Below are 27,329 nucleotides of genomic sequence, written 5' to 3'. Positions count from 1 at the left end.
AAACATTTTAAAGGAGGGAGGTTTGAGGAGATAATTCCAGAATTTTAGACCATGGCAGCGAAAGATAGAACTTCATCTGCTCACGGGATGGCTGGCCAGTATTTATTGTGTGGAGATGCCGGCGTTGGACTGGGGTAAACACAGTAAGAAGTTTAACAACACCAGGTTAAAGTCCAACAGGTTTATTTGGTAGCAAAAGCCACACAAGCTTTCGGAGCTCTAAGCCCCTTCTTCAGGTGAGTGGGAATTCTGTTCACAAACAGAGCTTATAAAGACACAGACTCAATTTACATGAATAATGGTTGGAATGCGAATACTTACAACTAATCAAGTCTTTAAGAAACAAAACAATGTGAGTGGAGAGAGCATCAAGACAGGCTAAAAAGATGTGTATTGTCTCCAGACAAGACAGCCAGTGAAACTCTGCAGGTCCACGCAACTGTGGGGGTTACAAATAGTGTGACATGATATTGGGTTCATGTCACACTATTTGTAACTCCCACAGTTGCGTGGACCTGCAGAGTTTCACTGGCTGTCTTGTCTGGAGACAATACACATCTTTTTAGCCTGTCTTGATGCTCTCTCCACTCACATTGTTTTGTTTCTTAAAGACTTGATTAGTTGTAAGTATTCGCATTCCAACCATTATTCATGTAAATTGAGTCTGTGTCTTTATAAGCTCTGTTTGTGAACAGAATTCCCACTCACCTGAAGAAGGGGCTTAGAGCTCCGAAAGCTTGTGTGGCTTTTGCTACCAAATAAACCTGTTGGACTTTAACCTGGTGTTGTTAAACTTCTTACAGTGTTTACTGCCCATCCCTAATCGCCTCTTCATCAATGGACATTTGAGAATCAACTACATTGCTGTGGATCTGGAGTCACAGAGAGGTTTACAGCATGGAAACAGGCCCTTCGGCCCAACTTGTCCATGCCACCCAGTTTTTAACCCCTAAGCTAGTCCCAATTGCCCGCTTTTGGCCCATATCCCTCTCCACCCATCTTACCCATGTAACTGTCTAAATGCTTTTTAAAAGACAAAATTGTACCCGCCTCTACTACTGCCTCTGGCAGCTTGCTCCAGACACTCACCACCTTCTGTGTGGAAAAAATTGCCCCTCTGGACACTTTTGTATCTCTCCCCTCTCACCTTAAACCTATGCCCTCTAGTTTTAGACTCCCCTACCTTTGGGAAAAGACATTGACTATCTACCTCATCTAACCCCATCATTATTTTATAGACCTCTATAAGATCATCCCTAAGCCTCCTACTCTTCAGGGAAAAAAGTCCCAGTCTATCCAGCCTCTCCTTCCAACTCAAACCATCAAGTCCCAGTAACATCCTAGTAAATATTTTCTGCACTCTTTAGTTTAATAATATCCTTTCTATAATAGGGTGGCCAGAACTGTACACAGTATTCCAAGTGTGGCCTTACCAATGTCACGCGTAGGTCAGACTGAGTAAGGACAGTGGATTTCCTTCCCTAAAGGACAATGGGTGGCATGGTGGCACAGTGGTTAGCACTGCTGCCTCACAGCGCCAGGGACCCAAGTTCAATTCCAGCCTTGGGTGACTGTCTGTGTGGAGTTTGCACATTCTCCCCGTGTCTGCGTGGGTTTCCTCCGGGTGCTCCGGTTTCCTCCCACAGTCCAAAAATGTGCGGGTTAGGTGGATTGGCCGTGCTAAATTGTCGCTCAGTGTCGGGGGATTAGCTCGGGTAAATATGTGGGGTTACGGGAATAGAGTATCCAGTTCTGGTCCAGTTCTGGTCGCCGCACTACCAGAAGGACGTGGAGGCGTTAGAGAGAGTGCAGAGAAGGTTTACCAGGATGTTGCCTGGTATGGAGGGTCTTAGCTATGAGGAGAGATTGGGTAAACTGGGGTTGTTCTCCTTGGAAAGACGGAGAATGAGGGGAGATCTAATAGAGGTGTACAAGATTATGAAGGGTATAGATAGGGTGAACAGTGGGAAGCTTTTCCCAGGTCGGAGGTGATGATCACGAGGGGTCACGGGCTCAAGCTGAGAGGGGCGAAGTATAACTCAGATATCAGAGGGACGTTTTTTACACAGAGGGTGGTGGGGGCCTGGAATGCGCTGCCAAGTACGGTGGTGGAGGCAGGCACGCTGACATCGTTTAAGACTTACCTGGATAGTCACATGAGCAGCCTGGGAATGGAGGGATACAAACGATTGGTCTAGTTGGACCAAGGAGCGGCACAGGCTTGGAGGGCCGAAGGGCCTGTTTCCTGTGCTGTACTGTTCTTTGTTCTTTGTTCTTAGAGCTTCGATAGGATTGTTGTCAGTGTAGAAGCGATGGGTCAAATGGCCTCCTTCTGCACTGTAGGGATTTTTTGATTCTATTCTGTGATTCAAGTGAACCAGATGTGTTTTTATTACAATCGACAATGGTTTCATGATTATCAGTAGAGTTTTAATTCCAGGTTGAATTCCAATTTCACTGTCTGCCGTGGTGGGATTCGAACCCGGAGCATTACCCTGGCCTCTCGGATTACTAGCCCAGTGACAATACCACTGCGCTACTGCCTTATCAGAAGTCCCCCTCCCCGATGAGGGGATGGGTTTCAGGGCAGCTGGGGTGGGTAGATACTCGAACAAGAACATCACTTCCTGTTAGGGGAGGGAGGGGGCGGAGTAAGGTCAGAAATCCGGTGGAATTCTTTCCTGTCCCTCCCGGATTTCTCCTGGATGGGTCCCAGCGACCGGCCTGTACGTTGTCCCGGATTTCTCTGCAGGGCTACGTGGGGAATGATTCCAATGGCACCGACGTCCAGTCAATCCACACTCTTCCCTCCCCATCGGGATGTTCAAATCCGTTCATTCAGTGTTCTCTTTACTCCCAACAGGGGCAATCGCTTGGGATTCCTACGGAAGAGGCATGATCCCTGTGGGAGGAATGACATTAACTCCGTGAGGTGAGGTCTCTTCCATCACTCAAAGGCTCCAGAGCTCGTCATGTTTGTTCCCAATTTCCTCCCCAATTCTTCAGTCTCTCCCCTCTCTGCCCCTCCCTTCCTCATCACTCTCCCTCCGCAGCCCTCTCCTCATCCTTCCTATCACCCCTCCTTCACTCTGCATGTGGGACTGGGTGGGACAGTGGGTCAGACACTGTCCTTTCCCCCTCTGGGACTGGGTGGGACAGTGGGTCAGACACTGTCCTTTCCCCCTCTGGGACTGGGTGGGACAGTGGGTCAGACACTGTCCTTTCCCCCTCTGGGACTGGATGGGACAGTGGATCAGACACTGTCCTTTCCCCCTCTGGGACTGGCTGGGACAGTGGGTCAGACACTGTCCTTTCCCCCTCTGGGACTGGGTGGGACAGTGGATCAGACACTGTCCTTTCCCCCTCTGGGACTGGGTGGGACAGTGGATCAGACACTGTCCTTTCCCCCTCTGGGACTGGGTGGGACAGTGGGTCAGACACTGTCCTTTCCCCCTCTGGGACTGGATGGGACAGTGGATCAGACACTGTCCTTTCCCCCTCTGGGACTGGGTGGGACAGTGGGTCAGACACTGTCCTTTCCCCCTCTGGGACTGGGTGGGATAGTGGATCAGACACTGTCCTTTCCCCCTCTGGGACTGGGTGGGACAGTGGGTCAGCCACTGTCCTTTCCCCCTCTGGGACTGGCTGGGACAGTGGGTCAGACACTGTCCTTTCCCCCTCTGGGACTGGGTGGGACAGTGGGTCAGACACTGTCCTTTCCCCCTCTGGGACTGGGTGATATGGAGTCCAGTTACTGACGGGCTTTCTGTTTTGTGTGTTGAGTACAGGCCAACAGCAGAGGAGGCTTTGCAATGGGGAGAATCGCTGGATAAGTTACTATCTCATCGATGTGAGTACATTGGTGTGTGTGAGAATCACTCGTCTACATGTGTGTGTGTGTGGAGGAGTACATGTGAATGTGTGCGCACACATCTCTGGCAGTGTGGCGTGTGTGATTCACGTGTGTCTTTCAGATGGGTGGAGAGGTGGATGAATGGAGAAATAGATCGATGGAGAGTTGGGTGAAAGGATGGAGAGAGTGTGCGAACAATTGGTGAATGGACACCAGCTGGAGACAGAGATGCATGGGTGGAGATTGTATCTCGATAGGTGGAGAGATAACTGTGGATAGATTGTTAGGGAGGGAGAGATAGAGATGGAGGGATGGATATAGAAAGATGGAGGTCTGCAGATAGCTGGAGAGATAAAAATAGAAGGACAGAGATGGATAGATGGGGAGTTAGATGGAGAGATAGATGGAGAGAGAGGGATGGATGGATAGATAGATGATTAATAAATAGATGGTAATGGTAGATAGAGAGAGATAAATAGATAGACAGATGGGCAGGCGGCATAGAGAGATGGATGGAGGGATGATGGATAGATGTACAGATTAATTGATACCCAGTCTGTTCGATCTCCTCCTGTTTATAGTTTAGCCCTGCAGCATTGCTGGATGGAATGAGTTTCCTGGAAAGTCTTGCTGGTTTCTATTTATTATTGATGCGCAGATGTGTTGTTGACGCTCTGTGTTGTGTGAGATGTGGAGACAGGGAGAGCAATGCTGTAATACCGGTTAGTGGCAGCGGGTGGTGCTACTGCACAGATCCACTGCTACAGCGCGGTGTCGCCCCCTCTGGGCAGCAAGGCGGCACTGCCAGATTCATTCACATAAACAGAGGGAGCAGGGACGGGGGCAAGGCCAGTCGCACAGGTCGATCCCAAAGAAGCGAAGAGGTGTTCGCAGCAGCAACCAGGAGGCTCCCCTCCCACTTCGGGCAGACAAACCAAAAGGGAGGGATGCCAATCCTACTTTCAGACATGACGGTTAGACTGAGACACATGGATGTACCAATTAGGAGCGGGGGAGTAGGCCACTCGAGCCTACTCCACCATCCAATAAGATCACGGCTGTTCTGATTGTAACCTCCCACCTGCCCCGATGACCTTTCACCCCCTCGTTAGTTAAGAATCTATCTCGCTCTGTCTTAGAAACATTCAAAGACTCTTGAAGTAGAGACTCAGCACCCTCTGAGAGAGGAACAATTCTCCTCATCTCCATCTTTTGCCCTCGGTTTTTGCCCCGTTTGCCTGTATGTTCAGACGGCACATTTCTCGCAAGGCCCTTCTCAACAAGTAACCCTCAACAGGTCTAGCCAGACAAGGTTGATTCATTCTCCACTTCACAACACCTTCCCTCTCCAGAGTTGACATGTCTGTCACTGCTGCAAACATCCAGGGACGTGTCTGAGAATAAAGAATAATCCAGCACAGGAACAGGCCCTTCGGCCCACCAAGCCTGTGCCGATCCGTGGTTTCTATCTGTCTGCCGTTCATGCGTCTATCAAGATACACCTTGAATGTTGCGAATGTGCCTGTTTCCACCCCCTCCTCTGGCAACACATTCCAGGCCCCCTCCACCCTCAGTGCGAAAAACATCTCTCGCACATCTCCCTTAAACACCCCCCCTCTCACCTTGAAGCTGTGCCCCCTTGTAATCAACACTTCCATCCTGGGGAAAAGGCCTCTGACCATCCAACCTGTCCATGCCTCTTATAATCTTGTCGACCTCAATCAGGCCTCCCCTCAGCCTCCGTCTTTCCAGTGAAAGCAATCCTAGTTTATCCAACCTCTCCTCATAGCCAACACCCTCAAGACCAGGCAACATCCTGGTGAATCTTTGCACTCCCTCCAAAGCTTCCACATCCTTCTGGTAGTGTGGTGACCAGAACTGCACGCAATACTCCAAATGCGGCCCAATCAAGGTTTTATATAGCTGTAACATAACTGACCAACTTTTATCATTGATGCCCTGACCGATAGAGGGACAGAGTTAATGTTTTGTTGTGGGGATGGAGGAAGTGCAGGCCATTTTTACACAGCAAGATCCCACAACAAAAACATGACAGTGGCCAGACAGGCTGTGTTTGGCCCTGTGACTTCTGGTTCCTGTAAGTTAGAAATAGACACATTTTGGACCCAAATTGCTGAAGTTTCTTTGAACATATTTCTTCCCTCTCTCCACATGGCTCGGCACATGACTAACTGCAGTGCGACAGTGAATGTGGTCCCCCGAGATATGTCGACAGGCACAACAATAGCCCCTCGCTCTTTACAAATTATGTAACAGTACAGCAGAGGGGAAGGAAGCAAGTTACCACTTTCTGGAGGAGAGGATTGAGGGATGGTCCTGGCGGACAGTCAATGCAGAGAAGATAATTCCACTTCTTTAAGAGATTCGGTGAATATGGTTCGGTCGTGAATCCAATCAGGAATTTTGGAGAATGTTCTTAGTCCAGAGAGCGATGGGATCTTGCTACCACGGGGAGTCATAGAGGCAAATAGTATCGAGACATTTAAGAGGAAGCAAGATAAATGCGTGAGGGAGAAAGGATGAGAAGGAAATGTTGGTGAGATTAGATGGAGTGAGTGGTGTTTGTGTGGATCACACATTCTGAATATAGTCTCCGGCTGTTTCTGTGTTGTCCATTGCGATAACAAATCTCTGGGAACTCCTCAGATACAATGGGCAGGATTTTACACTCTCGCTTGACCCCAGACGAGCAAATCCTGCCCAAGGTCAACAGACTTTCCCATTGTCCGCCCCTCGCTCGCTCCGATTACTGTGGCGGGCGGGGGGGGGTAGAATTCCAGTGAAATCCACATTCCCCATTTACTTTCCAATGGTTGGGGGTTAGGGAGGGTGGGGCAGTTTCCAACCTTCCACCACTTGGGTGAAGAGCTGGCTTTGCTCATTGTGGGCGGCACGGTGGCGTAGTGGTTAGCACTGCTGCCTCACAGTGCCAGGGACCCGGGTTTGATTCCAGGCTTGGGTCACTGTCTATGCCGAGTCTGCAGGTTCTTCCCTGTCTGTGTGGGTTTCCTCCGGGTGCTCTGGTTTCCTCCCACAGTCCAAAGATGTGCGGGTTAGGTGGATTGGCCATGCTAAATTGCCCCTTAGTGTCCAAAGATGTGCAGGTTAGGTGGATTGGCCATGCTAAATTGCCCCTTAGTGTCCAAAGATGTGCGGGTTAGGTGGATTAGCCATGCTAAATTACCCTTTAGTGTCCAACGATGTGTAGGTTAGATGGATTGGCCATGTTAAACTGCCTTTTAGAGTCCAAAGCTGTGTAGGTTAGGGGGATTAGCAGGTTAAATGTGTGGGGTTACAAGGATAGAGCAGGGGTTGGGCCTGGATAAGATGCTCTGTTGGACAATGCAGATTTGATGGGCCAAATGGCCTCCTCCTGCACTGTAGTGATTCTATGATTAAAGAACCCACTCCTTTTTTTATTCCCCGATTGTATTTTAAAATTTATTCTCTAATGGGATGCGGGTGTCGCTGGCTAGGCCAGCATTTATTACCCATCCCTAATTGCCCCTTTGAGAAGGTGGTGGTGAGCTGCCTTCTTGAACCCGCTGCAGTCCCTGAGGTGTAGGTACACCCACAGTGCTGTTAGGGAGGGAGTTTCAGGGTTTTGACCCCAGCGACAGTGAAGGAATGGCCGATATATTTCCAAGTCAGGACGGTGAGTGACATCGAGGGGAACTGCTAAAGAACAAGGAACAGATCGGCACAGGAACAGGCCCTTTGGCCCATCAAGCTGGTGTCGACGCATGACGCCTTTCTAAACTAAAGACCTTTTGCCTCGAGGTGGTCCGTATCCCCCTATTCTTTGCCTATTCATGTATCTGTCACGTTGCTTTGTACCTGCTTCTAGCACTTCCTCTAGTGCAGATACAATCGCAAAGTGGTGGCGATGTTCCCAGGTTTCTGTTGTCCTTGTCTGTTGGACGATGTGTGGATTCCACAACGTGTGCTTGATGTGTCTGAGTGGATGTTGGCGGTGAAGGAGACCCCCCCCCCCCCCCACCCCCACCTCCCCCCTCTTCCCCCTCACTTTGTCAAAACGGAAGCGTTCCACTTTAATCTGCTTTGGTTCCATCGACAGACGGTGCGATCGCTTTCAAGGGCTTCTTACGCACAGAGTTCAGCGACGAAAACATTGAGTTCTGGCAGGCATGCGAGGACTACAGGAAGACCAAGTCCAACTCCAAACTCACAGCCAAGGCCAGAAAGATCTTTGAGGAGTTCATTGCTACCCAGGCCCCGAGAGAGGTAAGGCCGGGAGTGAGTGATCCCACTGTGGATTTCCCCATTGATATGGGCGGCACGGTGGCACAGTGGTTCGCACCGCTGCCTCACAGCGCCAGGGACCCGGGTTCGATTCCCACCTCAGGTCACTGTCTGTGTAGAGTTTGCACGTTCTCCCCGTTTCCACGTGGGTTTCCTCCGGGTGCTCCGGTTTCCTCCCACAGTCCAAAAAATGTGCGGGTTAGGTGGATTGGCCGTGCTAAATTCGCACTTAGTGTCAGGGAGATTAGCAGGGTAAATGTGAGGGGTTACGGGAATAGGGCCTGAGTTGGATTGTGGTCAGTGCAGACTCGATGGGCCAAATGGCCTCCTTCTGCACTGTAGGGATTCTATGATTCTATGGTATTCCGATGTGACTACTGGACACTCAGTTGGGAAATACAGAGATGGGAATGTATCTCGTTCATAGACATCAGAAATAGGAGCAGGAGTCGGTCACCAGACCTCGCTATTCAATATGACCAGGTCTCTTCGAAGAGACATCGATAATCTCTTTACCTGAAATCAGTCCCAATCTTCAATCGCCACTTGCTTTTTTTTCCCACTCATTCATGAGGTGCGATTGTTACCCCTTCCTAATTTCCCCTTGAACCGAGTGCCTCGCTCGGCCAGTTCAGAGGGCAGTTGAGAGTCAACCACATTGTTGTGGCTCTGGAGCCACATGTAGGCCAGACCAGATAAGGACGGCGGATTTCCTTCCCTAAAGGACATTAGTGAACCAGATGGGTTTTTCTGACAATCGCGAATGGTTTCATGGTCATCGGTAGATTCTTAATTCCAGATATTTTTTACTGAATTCAAATTCCACCATCTGCCGTGGCGGGATTCGAACCAGGGTCCCCAGATCTATACCCTGGGTTTCTAGACAAGAAACAATACCACTATAAGAACATCTGGCCATCTGGCCCCTCGAGTCTGCTTCGCTATTCAACAAGATCATGGCTGATCTTCTCGTGGACTCAGCTCCACTTACCCGCCCGCTCACCATAACCCTTAATTCCTTTCCTCTTCAAAAATCTATCTATCTTTGCCTTAAAAACATTCAGTGAGGTAGCCTCACTGGGCAGGGAATTCCACAGATTCACAACCCTTTGTGTGAAGAAGTTCCTCCTCAACTCAGTCCTAAATCTTATTTTCAAAATAGAACATAGAACATAGAACATTACAACGCAGAACAGGCCCTTCGGCCCACGATGTTGCACCGACCAGTTAAAAAAAAAACTGTGACCCTCCAACCTAAACCAATTTCTTTTCGTCCATGAACCTATCTACGGATCTCTTAAACGCCCCCAAACTAGGCGCATTTACTACTGATGCTGGCAGGGCATTCCAATCCCTCACCACCCTCTGGGTAAAGAACCTACCCCTGACATCGGTTCTATAACTACCCCCCCTCAATTTAAAGCCATGCCCCCTCGTGCTGGATTTCTCCATCAGAGGAAAAAGGCTATCACTATCCACCCTATCTAAACCTCTAATCATCTTATATGTTTCAATAAGATCCCCTCTTAGCCGCCGCCTTTCCAGCGAAAACAATCCCAAATCCCTCAGCCTCTCCTCATAGGATCTCCCCTCCATACCAGGCAACATCCTGGTAAACCTCCTCTGCACCCTCTCCAAAGCCTCCACATCCTTCCTGTAATGTGGGGACCAGAACTGCACACAGTACTCCAAGTGCGGCCGCACCAGAGTTGTGTACAGTTGCAACATAACGCTACGACTCCTAAATTCAATCCCCCTACCAATAAACGCCAAGACACCATATGCCTTCTTAACAACCTTATCTACTTGATTCCCAACTTTCAGGGATCTATGCACACATACACCTAGATCCCTCTGCTCCTCCACACTATTCAAAGTCCTCCCGTTAGCCCTATACTCAACACATCTGTTATTCCTACCAAAGTGAATTACCTCACACTTCTCCGCATTAAACTCCATCCGCCACCTCTCGGCCCAACTTTGCAACCTGTCTAAGTCTTCCTGCAAACTACGACACCCTTCCTCACTGTCTACCACACCACCGACTTTGGTGTCATCAGCAAATTTGCTAATCCACCCAACTATACCCTCATCCAGATCATTAATAAATATTACAAACAGCAGTGGCCCCAAAACAGATCCCTGAGGTACACCACTTGTAACCGCACTCCATGATGAATATTTACTATCAACCACCACCCTTTGTTTCCTATCCGCTAGCCAATTCCTGATCCAATTTCCTAGATCACCCCCAATCCCATACATCTGCATTTTCTGCAGAAGCCTACCATGGTGAACCTTATCAAACGCCTTACTAAAATCCATATATACCACGTCCACTGCCTTGCCCCCATCCACCTCCTTGGTCACTTTCTCAAAAAACTCAATAAGGTTAGTAAGGCACGACCTACCTGCCACAAAACCATGCTGACTATCACCTATCAATTCATTACTCTCCAAATAACTATAAATCCTATCCCTTATAATTTTTTCCAACATCTTGCCGACAACAGAAGTGAGACTCACCGGTCTATAATTCCCGGGGAAGTCTCTGTTCCCCTTCTTAAACAATGGGACAACATTCGCTAACCTCCAATCTTCTGGTACTATACCAGAGGCCAACGACGACCTGAAGATCAGAGCCAGAGGCTCTGCAATCACTTCTCTTGCCTCCCAGAGAATCCTTGGATAAATCCCATCCGGACCAGGGGATTTATCTATTTTCAGACCCTCCAGAATATCCTGCACATCCTCCTTATCAACTGTAATACTGTCTATTCTACTCCCTTGCAACCCAGTGTCCTCCTCAGCTATATTCATGTCCCCTTGCGTGAACACCGAAGAGAAATATTGGTTCAATGCTTCACCAATCTCCTCCGGTTCCACACATAACTTCCCTCTGCCATCTATAACTGGCCCTAAACTTGCCCTAACCAACCTTCTGTTCTTGACATACCTATAGAACGCCTTAGGATTCTCTTTAACCCTATCCGCCAAAGTCTTCTCATGTCCCCTTTTAGCCCTTCTAAGCTCGCTCTTCAACTCCCTCTTAGCCAATCTAAAGCTTTCTAGTGCACTACCCGAGTGCTCACGTCTCATCCGAACATAAGCCTCCTTTTTCTTTTTAACCAACAAAGAAACTTTTTTGGTGCACCACGGTTCCCTAGCCCTACCCATTCCTCCTTGCCTGACAGGGACATACCTATCACAGACTCGCAGTAGCTGCTCCTTGAAAAAACTCCACATGTCGGACGTTCCCAGTCCCTGTAATCTCCTAGTCCAACCTATGTTTCCTAATTCTCTCCTAATAGCCTCATAATTACCCTTCCCCCAGCTAAAACCACTGGCCCGAGGTTCATGCCTATCCCTTTCCATCACTAAGGTGAACGTAACCGAATTGTGGTCACTATCACCAAAATGCACACCAACTTCCAAGTCTAGCACCTGGTCTGGCTCATTTCCCAGCACCAGATCCAATATAGCCTCACCTCTAGTTGGCCTGTCTACATACTGAGTCAAAAAAACCTTCCTGCACGCTTTGAACAAAAACTGACCCCTCTAACGAGCTAGAGCTATAACAATTCCAGTCAATATTAGTCAAGTTAAAATCCCCCATAACAATTGCCCTATTACTTTCACTCCTAAGCAGGATTGACTCCGCAATCCTTTCCTCAACCTCTCTAGAACTTTTAGGAGGTCTATAAAAGACTCCCAACAGGGTGACCTCTCCTCTCCTATTTCTAATCTCCGCCCATACTACCTCAACAGATAAGTCCTCATCAAACCTCCTCTCTGACACTGTGATACAATCTCTGACCAATAATGCTACCCCTCCCCCTCTTCTACCTCCTTCCCTACTTCGACTAAAACATTTGAACCCCGGGACCTGCAGCATCCATTCCTGCCCCTGCTCTATCCATGTCTCTGAAATAGCCACAACATCGAAGTCCCAGGTACTGATCCACGCTGCAAGTTCACCCACTTTATTGCGAATACTCCTGGCATTGAAGTATACACATTTCAAACCCTGCTCCACCCCACCTCTGCAATGCCGTGCATTGCAGTCCCCATCCATGCATCCCTCACTTTCAGCCCCACTACTCAGGATCCCTCCCCCCCCCCGAATCAGTTTAAACCTCCCTGCATGGCCTTAGCAAATTTACCCCCCAGGATATTGGTCCCCTTCTGATTAAGGTGTAGACCATCCTTCTCATAGAGGTCACACCTTCCCCAGTACGAGCCCCAATTGCTTAAGTACCTGAACCCCTCCCTCCTGCACCATCCCCTCAGCCATGAATTCAAACCTTCCCTCTCCCTATTCCTCTCTAAACTATCCCGTGGTACAGGCAAGAGTCCAGAGATAACCACTCTGTCAGTCTTGGCCTTTAGTTTCCACCCCAACTCCATAAATCCCTGCCTAATATCCCCTTCCCCTATCCTCCCTATGTCGTGTGTCCCCACATGTACAATAACTTGTGGTTTATCTCCCTCCCCCCTAAGAGTCCTGAATACCCTGTCAGACACATCCCGGACCCCAGCCCCTGGTAGGCAACACACCAACCCTGAGTCCCTACCTTTAGTTCCGACCCTCCTATCTGTCCCCTTAATCGTGGAGTCCCCAATCACAAGGCCCAGTCTTTTACAGCCCCTAACCACCTGAGCTTTCTCACTCGGCTCACCCCCAGAGATCTGCTCTCTATGCTCAGTTGATTCCTCCTCAACTGTAGCCTCCAGCACCGAAAACCTATTATGGAGGGGAACCGCCCCAGGGGATTGTCTTCCCGATTGCTTCTTACCCCTCCTCCTGGCATTGACCCAAGCCTCATTTCTAGGAGTTACTATTTCTCTATAACTCCTATCAACTTCCACCTCCGCCTCCCAAATTATGCGGAGTTCCTCTACCTCCCCCTCCAGCTCCTTTACACGCTCCTCCAGAAGCTGCAATCTAATGCACTTCTTACAACTAAAATCTCCTGAAACACTACTGGATTTCCTCACCACATACATCCCACAGGAGATGCAGCATACTGCCTGAACTGCCATCCCTGAAGCCATTACCAGCAAGAAAAAAAGAAAACAAAAAACTTCCCCACACTTATAATTAGGTTAGAGGAGGATGGAAGGGTGGGATCCTCTACCAGTGTAGAGGATCGGGTATCTCCTCTGCACCAATTTATAGGGCTAGGGGCCCGAGAGAAAAAAAAAACTACTACTGAGGGGGAACCACCCAGGTAACTGACTTTTAAAGTTAAAATAAAAACCCTTCCCAGACTCCTTTGCTGCCCACTTCTAGTTTTCACTTTAAACTTGAAAAACTGCTGTTAAAGTAAAGGCCAAAAAAATACACACACTAGCTGACTAATTAAATAAATAAACAATTCAATTAATCCAATTAATCTCTTACCAGCACTGCTGCTTTTCAATCACCCCTCTCAGCTTGCTCCAGTGGATCAATGACCCACTTATTTTGAGGCTAAGCCCCCTAGTTCTAGTTTCACCCGCCAGTGGAAACAACTTCCCTGCTTCTATCTTATCGATTCCCTTCATAATCTTATATGTTTCTATAAGATCTCCCCTCATTCTTCTGAATTCCAATGAGTGTAACCCCAGTCTACTCAGTCTCTCCTCATAAGCCAACCGTCTCAACTCCGGAATCAACCTAGTGAATCTCCTCTGCGCCCCCTCCAGTGCCAGTATATCCCTTCTCAAGTAAGAAGACCAAAACTGTACACAGTACTCCAGGTGTGGCCTCACCAGCACCTTATACAGCTGCAACATCACCTCGCTGTTTTTAAACGCCATCCCTCACCAGGAGATCCATTGGAGGGAGTTTGACCCCTGACCCCAAACCCCATGAGGCGATAGGTGTTCAAAAGCTTGGTCGAAGGGTCAGTTTTTTAAGGAATGATTCAGAAGCAAGAGGAGGCCATTCAGCCCTTCGAGCCTGATCTACATAGACATAGAAACATAGAACAGTACAGCACAGAACAGGCCCTTCGGCCCACGATGTTGTGCCGAGCTTTATCTGAAACCAAGATCAAGCTATCCCACTCCCTATCATCCTGGTGTGCTCCATGTGCCTATCCAATAACCGCTTAAATGTTTCTAAAGTGTCTGACTCCACTATCACTGCAGGCAGTCCATTCCACACCCCAACCGCTCTCTGCGTAAAGAACCTACCTCTGATATCCTTCCTATATCTTCCACCACGAACCCTATAGTTATGCCCCCTTGTAATAGCTCCATCCACCCGAGGAAATAGTCTTTGAACGTTCACTCTATCTATCCCCTTCATTATTTTATAAACCTCTATTAAGTCTCCCCTCAGCCTCCTCCGCTCCAGAGAGAACAGCCCTAGCTCCCTCAACCTTTCCTCATAAGACCTACCCTCCAAACCAGGCAGCATCCTGGTAAATCTCCTCTGCACTCTTTCCAGCGCTTCCACATCCTTCTTATAGTGAGGTGACCAGAACTGCACACAATATTCCAAATGTGGTCTCACCAAGGTCCTGTACAGTTGCAGCATAACCCCACGTGGAATGATCTGCCATTCATTATGATCATGGTTAATCATTGAATTCAATATCCTGATCCCCCCCCTTCCCTCCCATATCCCTTGATTCCTTTTGTCCCAAATGATGGCGAGACAGAGGGGAATTCCAGAGATTGGGGGCCTTCGATGGTGAGAAGGGGACAGAAGGATGAATGAGGTGGGCCCAATAACCCAGATGGTTCAAAGCTTTAAGTCTAAGGTCATCAAAGGCCGTGTGGATCAGCCGGTCGAGATTCGGTAAGATGCTAATATGTCTCCTGATGAATTCCTCTCTCTCACTCATTCTCTCTCGCTCTCTTTGCCTCTTCCCTCAACAGGTCAACCTAGATTCACACACAAAGGAAGTGACCTCCAACAACATCTTGAGCCCCAGTCGCTCGACCTTTGACCTGGCTCAGAAGCGGATCTTCGGCCTAATGGAGAAGGACTCCTACCCGCGGTTCCTCCGCTCGGAATTCTACCTGGACTTGTCCAACCCAAAGCAGCTGAACGGAATGGCATAGGGGTTCGGCGAGGCGGGAGAGAGAGGAGGTTCCAAATGCCCGTCATCAGTCTCTCTCCCACACTCAAGTTTGCATGCCCCCCCACCCCGCACACTCCATCCACCCTGGCACCTTTACCAGGTCCTCTCAAGACCAAACCTCAGGCATGGCCTCTTCAACGTGTTGCCCGATTCGTGAGGTGAATTGATGAGAACGTTCTCGATTGGGAGTGACTAGCGGTGACGAGTGGTTGCGGGCGGGACCATGGTCGAGGAGATCAGTCTGTTCTTCTTTCCGCCGTTGCCACGGTGACCTTATTGTGCCATGCATGTCTACTTCCTCTGACTATCCAAGATGGCCGACGGCTGAAGGAGTATGGGACAACCAGATTTGATGCTTTGCTGTGCTAAACGTCCATTTATTTATTGTTTCTTTCCTCTGCCACTGTGGGCAGCAAGTACTTTGAGAAAGGTTCGAAAGCCTTTAGACGTTCAGAGCTAGAGTAGGGTCGGGGAAGAGGGAGGGGATTTCAATTTGGTTCTCAAAGTGAGGGTCCCATTGGCTGTGCACCACCCTTCCTGACCCAGACCGAGGCTATTTCACTGCGTACACTTTGAGTTCTCTTGAGTTTTGTTGCCTTTTATTTATTGCGTTCTGATGAGTCAGCATCTCTTTTATATCCATTCCAGCCTCCATTCACGGTTTCCCCCTCAAACACACTTCGGCGCTCCTTGTGCCAGGAGCAGGAATAGCGGAGAGGCTCAGCATGTGTTCCGAGCCAGGGAAGCGTGGCCAAGGGCTTCCCAACTGCCGGAGGCATCGGCGGAGTATTTCTATTACTCTCCCCCCATCATAGAATAGAATCCCTACAGTGCAGAAGGAGGCCATTTGGCCCACCAGGCCGGCACCGATAATAATCCTACCCAGGCCTCATCCCTGTAACCCCACGTATCTACCCTGCTAATCCCTCTGACACAAAGGGGCAATTTAGCATGGCCAATCGACCAAACCCGCACATCTTTGGAATGTGGGAAGAAACAGGGGCACCTGGAGGAAACCCAGGCAGACACGGGGACAACCCCTCACAGACAGTGACCCAAGCCAGTAATCAAACCCGGGTCCCTGGCGCTGTGAGGCAGCAGTGCTAACCATTGTGCCACCGTGCTGCCCCTGTAACCGAACCTGATAGTTCGTCCCCACAGTCCCAGGGGGTAATGGGGGGGGGGGGAGTGGGCTTGGGTGTGGGGGTGGTCCTCAGATGGTTCTATCCCGGATTTATCCGATGGACCGCCTCGGCAGTTTCTCGGCCAATTTATCCGATTGGCCGAGAAACAAGAACACAGCTATTCCCGTGGGAATATCACCTCCGTCACGGCGGACAGGCTGGTTCAGACTCAACATTGGGCACGCCCCGGAATTCTCCGCCTGGCCAGCTACCACTGCCAGCGGGAACGGAGAACTTGGCGCTCAGCCAAATCTCTGCTCACAGCAGCGGGACTGGAGAATACCAGCCGCAGGCGAGGTGGGAGAATTCCTGCCATAGTTTGACCCTTCACCTCAATATCCGGAGCTACATCCCTCTCCTGTCTCCGGCTCTGATAACCGGCAGCCGAGCAGGGATTTGGTAGAATTGGAAAGCTTCTTTGCCTGTCCTGTAGACCGGGCATTGAGCTATCAGGGCTTGGTGGCGGAGCTGAGATATCCAGATCCATCAAAGCTAAAGACTGGGGCTGCTATCCCCATTCCCAGATCCACATTCGGTGAGATTCTGAATCCCTGCCACATTCCCACATCCCATATTCCCATCATCATACTTCCCACCTATTTATATTCACATTCTCTGCCACATTCCCAATGCCGTACATATTCCCGATTCCCAAATACATTGCCAATCCCTCAACACCAGTCCCTGATTCCTTCCAAATCACTCACGTTCCCGAACCAATTCCCAATCCCACATTCCGCCACCATTCGCAATCTCAATCTCTGTCCCGGTTACGTGCTTGGTCCCATTGGCATTCCCAACCTGTTGAAATTCCCAATCCCGTTCACATCTCCTCGATTCGACTCAGTCTCAATCCCCCTCCAATCTTGAAATCGAAGGGCCAAATTTAACCCTTTCCACCCTATGGATGCGGGATGGGGGTCGAAGGTCAAAATGGCGGCCACCATCTCCTGCTCGGTTCCTCGTCACGTTCGCTGCTGCTGTTTGATGCGTTCCTGCCGGGATTGCGGAATGTCGCGGCATCTTCCGACCTGGAGCTGATTTAACCTGACTGTCATGGCAATGGCGGTCGGTAAGGCAGCCCCGCTCCCAATGAGAGCTCCTCCAGAAACCCCACCAGGGAAACCTTGGTATGTGATGATTATTGCTCCTGACCCCCATCCCTCACCAACTCCCCGACCTCTCACCCTAGGCCAAGGGTCCTCCTTAGTTGCAAGCTCTTGCCGTCTGGCCTCCCAGACCCTCCCATTAAAGATTCCACCTCCCCCCTCCTTCCTCCTCAGATCTGGACAGATGGACCTGTACTACCATGGAAATGAGGCCTAGGCTTTAGAATCCCCCCACCCCACCTTGCCCGCCCCCCCCCCTTCCTTTGCTCCCCCGCCCGACATACTTAAGGCCCAAAGTTAACATCAGGCCTAAAGTTTCAGAATTTCCATTGAAGCCAGGTGTTTTTGGAGGCATATTTATAAATCCTAAGGAAGGAGCGAGAGAGAGTATTAAGCTGACCAGAGAAGGGTTTACAGTACAATGTCTGCACTAATGTCCTTGTCGATCAGAAACATGAAATAAAAACACAGAAGAATCACTCAATCAGAAAGAACCACCACATCAACAAGAAGTGACTGGACATTTGATTAATATTCATACCTGGAGATGTGGGCATCGCTGGCAAGGCAGGAATCTCTGCCTCACCTCGAGTTGGCCAATGTCTTTCTCAGCAGTTAAGAAGCGACCATGTTGGAATTATGGGAATGGAGTCACATAAAGGCTGGTAAAGATGGCCGCTTTCAATCCCAGAAGGCCTTTGGATGAGAACGGATCTGTTGGTAATGCATTGACATATTAACACACAGAGACGCACACACACACACACACACACAGAGACACATACAGAGACAGAGACGCACATAGATAGACACACACAGAGACAGAGAGACACACACATATACACAGACAGAGACACATACAGAATCAGAGACGCACATAGACAGAGAGACACACACACACAGACAGAGACACACATATATACACAGAGACACACACATGCACACAGACAGAGAGACACACACACTGACACACAGATAGAGACATACACACGGATAGAGACATACACACGGATAGAGACACACATAGACACATATGCACAGACAGAGACACACATAGATACACAAACAGAGAGACACACAGCCAAACACATGCAGACAGATGCACAGACACACACACACAAAGCCAAATAGACACACACAGACATACACACAAACTAACATACATATACATGTAAACACACAAACTACATACACAAACACATATACAAACATACACACACATACATAAACATGCACATATACACTCACACACACAAACATACACGCACACTTATACACACAAACCTACAGCCTGGAGGCTGATGCTTTGTTGATGAGTGTGGTGTTTTGGGTCAGTTTGGAACGATGGATGTTACTGTGATGCACGATGTGGGGTCATTCAGCCCAGACCCCACCGCCCCAGACCCCACCACCCCACCGCTCCACTCCACACAATCGCTTTGAGTAATCCCGGTTGAGATAGTATTGTTAAAATTAGTCCTGGGCTCTCTCACTAAAACAATCCTGTTGTACACCCCGCCTGCTCTGTGGCTCCACTGACTGGGGTGGGGGGGGAGTGAATATCGGGTGGGAAATAAGTCTGATTCCATGCTGCCCGTTTCCTCTTACAAACCAAAGGGAATTTTTACTCCGTCGTGTCAGGGTGCGAGTTGGGAAAACAGTGCGGGTGGAAGGAGGAATTTGGGTCTTGGATATTGTTGGAGTCACTGGATCATGTCAGCCCAGTGGCCTGCTCCACTGCGGGGGGAGATTTCCATCCCTGCAGCCAATCTTTGGTCAAGGCCAGCTGGGATAGGTGGGGAGGGGGGGTCAGGCAAGGACTGCTGGGGTATGTATGGAGGACCGGTGGGGGGTCAGGCATAGCCTGCTGGGATAGGTTGGGGGGGGCGTCAGGCAAGGACTGCTGGGTTAGGCATGTGGTGGGGGGGGAGGCAGTGGCGGTGGGGGTCAGGCATGGCCTGCTGGGATATGTATTGGGGGAGCGGTCAGGCAAGGCCTGTTGGGATAAGTATGGGGGTCGGTGGGGATCAGGCAAGACCTGCTGGCATACGTATGGGAGGATGGAGAGGGGGGAGTCAGGCAAGGCCTGCTGGGATAGGTATGGGGGTCAGGCATGGCCTGCTGGGATAGGTATGGGGCGGGGGAGAGATCAGGGTGAGGGGAACGCAGTGGGCCATTGACACTCGGGGATGTTAGCGGGAGGCCCCTGCCACAAGTCTTCCAGTGTGGGAACTGGGCGCTAATCCTGTGGGGGAGACAGAGTCGAGGGAAGAATTCACAGGGATGACAGCAAAGAGAAAAATCCCTGTATGGAGGAACATCCATATTGTTTCCTTTCTACAGCAGTCTGCCCATCTCCAACGGCAACCAGCCAAGGCAGTCTGCAGCTTCCCCATGTCCTTCCCCAAAAGCTTTGATAGGGTACCATCATCTCAAAGAACAAAGAAAATAACAGCACAGGAACAGGCCCTTCGGCCCTCCAAGCCTGCACCGACCATGCAGCCAGACTGAACTAAAACCCCCAACCCTTCCGGGGACCATATCCCTCTATTCCCATCCTATTCATGTATTTGTCCAGATGCCCCTTAAAAGTCGCTATCGTATTTGCTTCCACTACCTCCCCCCCGGCAACGAGTTCCAGGCTGCCCTCTGTGGAAAAAGGGCACACCCTCTTGTGTAAAAATCTTGCCTCGTTCATCTCCTTTAAAACTTGCCCCTCGCACCTTAAACCTGTGCCCCCTAGTAATTGACTCTTCCACCCTGGGAAAAAGCTTCTGACTATCCACTCTGTCCATGCCTCTCAAAATGTTGTAGACTTCTATCAGGTCGCCCCTCAACCTCCGTCGTTCCTGTGAGAACAAACCAAGTTTCTCCAACTTCTCCTCATAGCTAATGCCCTCCATACCAGGCAACATCCTGGTAAATCTTTTCTGTACCCTCTCCAAAGCCTCCACATCCTTCTGGTAGTGTGGCGACCAGAATTGAACACTATATTCCAAGTGCGGCCTAACTAACGTTCTATAAAGCTGCAACATGACTTGCCAATTTTTAAACTCAATGCCAACTAAGATTGGGCCGGTTCTCATTGGGGTTTAGAGGTGATCTTATGTAAGATTCTGAGGGGATTTGACCAGGTGAGGGGAAATCTAGATTTAGGGGGCATGGTTTCAAATAAGGGTCCTTCCATTTAGGGTGGAGATGAGAGAGAATTTCTTCTCTCCGAGGGTCATCAGTAACTCGTAAAGGATGGGTCACTGAGTATATTCAAAGCAGTGGGGAAGAGTCAATTACTAGGGGGCACAGGTTTAAGGTGCGAGGGACAAGGTTTAAAGGAGATGTACGAGGCAAGTGTTTTTACACAGAAGGTGGTAGAACCTTAGTTAGGCCGCACTTGGAATATAGTGTTCAATTCTGGTCGCCACACTACCAGAAGGATGCGGAAGCTTTGGAGAGGGTACAGAAAAGATTTACCAGGATGTTTCCTGGCATGGAGGGCATTAGCTATGAGGAGAGGTTGGAGAAACTTGGTTTGTTCTCACTGGAACGATGGAGGTTGAGGGCGACCTGATAGAAGTCTACAAGATTATGAGGGGCATGGACAGAGTGGATAGTCAGAAGCTTTTTCCCAGGCTGGAAGAATCAATTACTTGGAGGCACAGGTTTAAGGTGCGAGGGGCAAGATTTAAAGGAGATGTATGAAGCAAGTGTTTTTACATAGAGGGTGGTGGGTGCCTGGAACTTGCTGCCGGGGGAGGTAGTGGAAGCGGATACGGTAGTGACTTTTAAGGGGCGTCTTGACAAATACATGAACGAGATGGGAATGGAGGGATATGGTCCCCAGAAGGGTAGGGAGGTTTAGTTCAGTCAGGCAGCATGGTCGGTGCAGGCTTGGAGGGCCGAAGGGCCTGTCCCTGTGCTGTAATTTTCTTTGTTCTTAGCCTTTCCGAATGAGACAACCCTTTCACCTCAGGGATTAGCCTGGTGAGCCTTTTGGGAACTGCTCCAATGCAGTGAAATCCCTCAGTAAGGAATGAGACCAAACCTGTAATCACGCCCTGGACAATCGCAGCAAGATTTCCCGAGTTTTAGACGCCACCCTCACAATGAAGACATTTCACTTCCTAATATCTTGCTGTAGCTGCAAGTTGTCTTATTCTCAGCTCCCACACCCAACTATTTAAATAACATCTTCCCTTTCTATTCTTCCTGCCAAAGTGGGCAGGTTCGAACTTTCCTCCTTCGTATTCCATTTGCCAATGATTTTCCCACTTCATTAACCCATGTATGTCCCGTTGTGGGGGAATTCCTTGGCCTCTTGGGTGACGGCATGTCATTGGCCCAGTGGCAGGATCTTCCAGTCCCGTTGCCGTCAATGAAATTCCCATTGAATCCATCCCACACTGCCAGGGAAACCCACAGCTGGAGCGCGCCGCCAGAGGGATGAGAAGATCCCCGCAAGCCTAAACATCCGGAAAAGTCCGGCCATTGTGTCCCGGTCATCCGTGATGTCTGCAACGCTCGGCTGGTTACATGGGAATGACCCATTTATCCCCACGCTCCGTTTGTTTCCAGTATCATTGACAGGTAACAAAGGAAGCCATTTGGCCCGTCATGGGTGGCCCAGTGGTTAGCACTACTGCCTCACAGCGCCAGGGACCCGGTTCGATTCCCGCCTTGGGTCACTGTCTGTGTGGAGTCTGCACGTTCTCCCCGTGTCTGTGTGGGTTTCCTCCGGGTGCTCCAGTTTCCTCCCACTCTCCAAAGATGTGCGGGTTGGGTGGATTGGCCATGCCAAATTGCCCCTCAGTGCCAGGGGGATTAGCAGGGTAAATGTGTGGGTTTACGGGGATAGGATGGGATTGTAATCGGTGCAGACTCGATGGGCTGAATGAGCCTCCTTCTGCACTGCAGAGATTCTACGGATTCTATTCTAAGTGGAGAGTTTTCTATCATACTCAGGATGTTAGATGGTGGGGCCAGGAAGTCAGTTTCCAGCGTCTAACCTGCTCTCCTCAGATATCTGCCACCCTTGTCCTTCCAGATGGTCCATCCTCGTGATGTGGCCATTAAAACAACTCATCATCTATTCTCCCTCACAGAGTTCCTCATTCACGAATGTCCCAGCTAAGGGCATCTCCTTGGCTCATTATTGCTATTGCTTTCTACTGATAGGGACAGTGTGAGGAGGCAGGTTTTCCCCCCACTCTCCTCCCGCATCCACAGCGGAAATACAACCCTGCTTAACAGTCATGCACCAGCCATCTGAATGGGCAAGGTTAAATCAGGATTGGATATAACTAAACCATCTTTTCATATACCCTCCCCCCACCCCACCCCCCCCCCCCCCCCCCCTCCACCATAGTTTATTTTATTTATTATTGCCACAAGTAGGCTTACATTAACACTGCAATGAAGTTACTGTGAAAATCCCCTAGTCGCCACACTCCGACGCCTGTTCGGGTACACTGAGGGAGAATTTAGCATGGCCAATGCACCCTAACCAGCACGTTTTTTGGACTGTGGGAGGAAACCGGAGCATCCGGAGGAAACCCACGCAGACACGGGGAGAACGTGCAAACTCCACACAGACAGTGACCCGAGCAGGGAATCGAACCCAGGTCCCTGGCGCTGTGAGGCAGCAGTGCTAACCCACTGTGCCACCCCAACAGCTGGGCAATGCAGATACCAATTGAGGCCACTTGCTCTCCCCACGACCGCCCACTCCCCCCCCCCCCCCCCCCCCCTCAGTAACGCGGCACAGATGCTACAGTGTTCATCCTTCCCCTCCCCCTCCACCCCACCCGCAGAGTTCCACCTCTCCAGTTCTCCACCTTGCTCAATGTTTACACACTCCCCTCGGCCCTCAGGCAGTTAACCAGACAGTGGAAAATATTGTCCACGTTTCCATGACAACGGCAGGCTGAGCAAGCCCAGATGAAAATCAAACAGACCCGGACCGGAAAGGAAAAGGAAATCACAAAGTTGTCTGGATGTGAACCCTTCCTCCGCTCCACATCCACGCCCCTCCCAGTTACTCTTCACCCCATTGTTTGTTGTGACTACCTGGGTCCACTCCACTTCGGGGAGGGAGAGTGGGTTTCGAGGGGGCCCCCAGGAAGGTACAGGTTGCTGGGTCAAACCACGGGCAAATCAATACATCTATCTGCCTTTCTCCAAAAACCTGGGGCAAAATAAACTCTAATGGTGGAAAGCTGATCACGGAATGATTAAAACTGACAGGGCAGAAAGAAGCCATTGGCCCATCCTGACCTGGTCTGGGCCTACTTGTGACTCCCACCTGCTCTTTGGAAGGGCAAACGTGTTTAGCCTCACTCTCCTGGTTTTGCCTGGGATCTTTCTCAAGACTGTCCACCATCTACAAAGCACAAGCCAGGAATGTGATGGTGTGGGGTTAAAACTGATGGTGAGGCAGGGGATAACTGTGATGCCTCTCCCGTTAAATAGCCACCCATTAGCTTCACACACATGTTCCCCTGCCTGGATGACTGAGGGTCCAACAACACTCAAGACACCATCCAGGACAAAGCAGCCCCGCTTGATTGGCACCCCATCCACAAACATTCACTCCCTCCACCACCGACACCTAAATGTAAATGCACAGGGTTATGGGGATATGGTGGAGGGGAGGGCCTGGGTAAGATGCTCTTTCAGAGTCGGTGCAGACTCGATGGACCGAATGGCCTCTTTCTGCACTGTAGGGATTCTATGCAGGGTGGCACAGTGGTTAGTGCTGCTGCCTCACAGCGCCAGGGACCAGGGTTCGATTCCCGGCTCGGGTCACAGTCTGCGTGGAGTCTGTACATTCTCACCGTGTCTGCGTGGGTTTCCTCCGAGTGCTCCGGTTTCCTCCCACAGTCTGAAAGACGTGCTGGTTAGGGTGCATTGGCCGTGCTAAATTCTCCCTCAGTGTAACCGAACAGGCGCTGGAGTGTGGCGACTGGGGGATTTTCACAGTAACTTCATTGCAGTGTTAATGTACTTGTGACACTAAAAGCATGGAAGGACCATTGAATGAGTTCAGAAGAGAAAGAGGCCATTCAGCCCATATTTCCTGTGATGGCTCTCTAGTTAAACTATCCCACTCCTCTCTGCTCAGTCCCCACGTATCAATCCCTGCAGGCGTTTCTTTCTCGGCCTCTGTCAGATTCTCTTTTTGCAAGTTATTATTTTACTTGCTGCCTCCTGCAGCACTCTCCAGATTGAGACAGCTCGCTGGGTGAAATGTACTTCCTTGGATTGCCTCTGGCACTTCTGCTAATCACCTTCAATCTGTTGCCCTTGGCTACGGTCCCTCCTGTAACTGGAATCAACTCCTCCCTCGCCAAGCCCTTCACAAATCTGGAAACCTGTATTAAATCTCTCCGTAACATTCCCAGCTCCCAGGTGAAAAATCCCAGTCCACAGAATCCCACAGAATCCCTGCAGTGCAGAAGGAGTGATGTGGGGATGCCGGCGTTGGACTGGGGTGAACACAGTAAGAAGTCTCACAACACCAGGTTAAAGTCCAACAGGTTTACTTGGTAGCACAACCCACTAGCTTTCGAAGCGCTGCTCCTTCATCAGGTAAGTCAACCTACACATCTTACCTGATGATGGAGCAGCGCTCCGAAAGCTTGTGGCTTGTGCTACCAAATAAACCTGTTGGACTTTAACCTTGTGTTGTGAGACTTCTTACTGTGCAGAAGGAGGCCATTCGGACCATCGGGTCTGCACTGACTCTTACCCAGGCCCACTCCCCGCCCTATCCCTGTAGTCCTGCACATTTAGAATGGCTAATGCCCCTAATCTCCACACCTTGGGACACTAAAAGGCAATTTAGCATGGCCAATCCACCTAACCTGCACATCTTGGGATACTAAGGGGTAATTTAGCATGGCCAATCCACCTAACCTGTACATCTTTGGACACGAAGGGGCTAATCCAGGGATTTGAGAAAACAAATCCAAAGGGCCTTTTCCATGCTGTACGAGTCTTCGATTCTATGACTCATCCAGTCTGCCGTTATTGGCACATTTGAATCTTAATCCTGAGACCTCAGGAGTTGGCCATTCTCAGAGACAATTGTTCTTTCCAATTCCGATGTTTTCTCCTTATGGGAGTGAGGCAGGGAAATGCAGCAGGATGAGAGGAGATTGAAACAGCTTCCGAGAGCCACTCTCTGCAATCCCTCCAGCACCCCACCCCCACCTGGCTCAGAATGTAAAGAATCTAACAAACAAGTCTTGTCGCGCACTTTGAATCCAATTATGTTCACAGACTGCACTGAGCCGTTCCATCTGGAACGTGACCTGTCAAGGCTTGAAGTGGTTCTCCACACCTCACTACCAATGTACATTCATCATCCCGACAGCAATGAAACTCAGGGAGAGAGCCAAGAGTCACCCTCACCCCTGGGCTTTTCTACGTTTCTATATTCGGAGGATTGGCCATGCTAAATTGCCCCTTAGTGTCCAAAGATGTGTAGGTTAGGTGGATTGGCCATGCTAAATTGCCCCTTAGTGTCCAAAGACGTGCAGGTTGGGAGGATTAGCCAGGCTAAATTGCTCCTTAGTGTCCAAAGCAGTAGTTAGGTGGATTGGTCATGCTAAATTGCCCCTTAGTGTCCAAAGATGAGTAGGTTAGGTGGATTGGCCATGCTAAATTGCCCCTTAGTGTCCAAAGACGTGCAGGTTGGGTGGATTGGCCATGCTAAATTGCCCCTTAGTGTCCAAAGCGGTACAGGTTAGGTGGATTGGCCATGCTAAATTACCCTTTGGTATCCAAAGATATATAGGTGAGCAGGTAAATATATGGGGATTTGGGGTAAGCCTGGGAAAAGTAAAGGTTATTTATTAGTGCCACAGGTAGGCTTACATTAACACTGCAATGAAGTTACTGTGAAAATCCCCTAGTCGCCACACTCCGGCGCCTGTTCGGGTACACTGAGGGAGAATTTAGCACGGCCAATGCACCTAACCAGCATGTCTTTCAGACTGTGGAAGGAAACCGGAGCACCCGGAGGAAACCCACGCAGACACGGGGAGAACATGCAGACTCCGCAGAGACAGTGATCCAAGTCAGGAATTGAACCCGGGACCCTGGCACTGTGAGGCAGCAGTGCTAACCACTGTGCCACTGTGCTGCCACGGTAAGAGCCGGTGCAGACTCAATGGGCAGAATGGCCTCCTTCCGCACTGTAGGGTTTCTATGATCCTATGAGATATTTTCTCTCAGAGGGTGGAAAGTCTCTGGAACTCTCTTCCTCAGAAGGCAGTCGAATATTTTTAAGGCAGAGCAAGATAGAATCTTGATTAACGAGGGGGTGAAAGGTCATCGGGGGGTCGGCAGGAATGTTGGGTTGGGGTTACAAACAGATCAGCCAGGATCTTATTGAATGGCGGAGCAGGGCTTGAGGGGCTGAATTCGCGGATGAACCAAGTGCTTTGCTCGCTTTCTCTGAATGTTGTTGCTAACCTGTGGCACAAGACTGTGTGATCAATGTTTTTGTACTCCAAGTTGCATCGATTCACCTACGCTGCAAAGACTCACCCCTTCCAAGTAACAAGTGGCCTCCTTAATCTTCCTCCCAAACAGTGTACCACCTCACGTTCATCTCTGCTGAACTCCACTTGCCAATAATTAGTCCATTCTGCAAGTTTATTAATGCCCCCCTGTCGATTCTATTCAAGATCTACACCACCCCCGCCTCCCAAAGTGTTTTCATCCACCAGATTCGGAATGGGTTCAATACTGAGGGAACCGAGGGATGTGGGAAGAATGTGGGTCGGTGGGGTTGAGGTGGAGAGTCAGTCAAGACTGATAT

At 49.9% G+C, this 27,329-nt stretch overlaps 1 protein-coding gene across 3 annotated transcripts in view; it reads left to right on the top strand.

Moving 5' to 3' along the window:
• LOC144496759 (regulator of G-protein signaling 3-like) overlaps window positions 1-16,373 on the top strand; it is a 101,721-nt gene extending 85,348 nt beyond the window's left edge. For 2 of the 3 annotated variants that reach the window (XM_078217280.1, XM_078217281.1), the window contains exons 4-7: window positions 2,864-2,932; window positions 3,789-3,850; window positions 7,953-8,119; window positions 15,008-16,373. In XM_078217280.1, coding sequence (XP_078073406.1) covers window positions 2,864-2,932; window positions 3,789-3,850; window positions 7,953-8,119; window positions 15,008-15,193 — 484 coding nt within the window. In that variant the 3' untranslated portion in view covers window positions 15,194-16,373. The remainder of the gene's footprint in view (window positions 1-2,863; window positions 2,933-3,788; window positions 3,851-7,952; window positions 8,120-15,007) is intronic. The other variant, XM_078217282.1, reaches the window with a different exon arrangement.
• Window positions 16,374-27,329: the final 10,956 nt, after the last annotated feature.

The sequence above is a fragment of the Mustelus asterias genome, chromosome 8 (assembly GCF_964213995.1).
Source record: "Mustelus asterias chromosome 8, sMusAst1.hap1.1, whole genome shotgun sequence".
Taxonomy (NCBI): Eukaryota; Metazoa; Chordata; class Chondrichthyes; order Carcharhiniformes; family Triakidae; genus Mustelus; species Mustelus asterias.
Note: the sequence above shows the minus strand (reverse complement) of the source record. Positions and strands in the feature narration are given on the sequence as shown.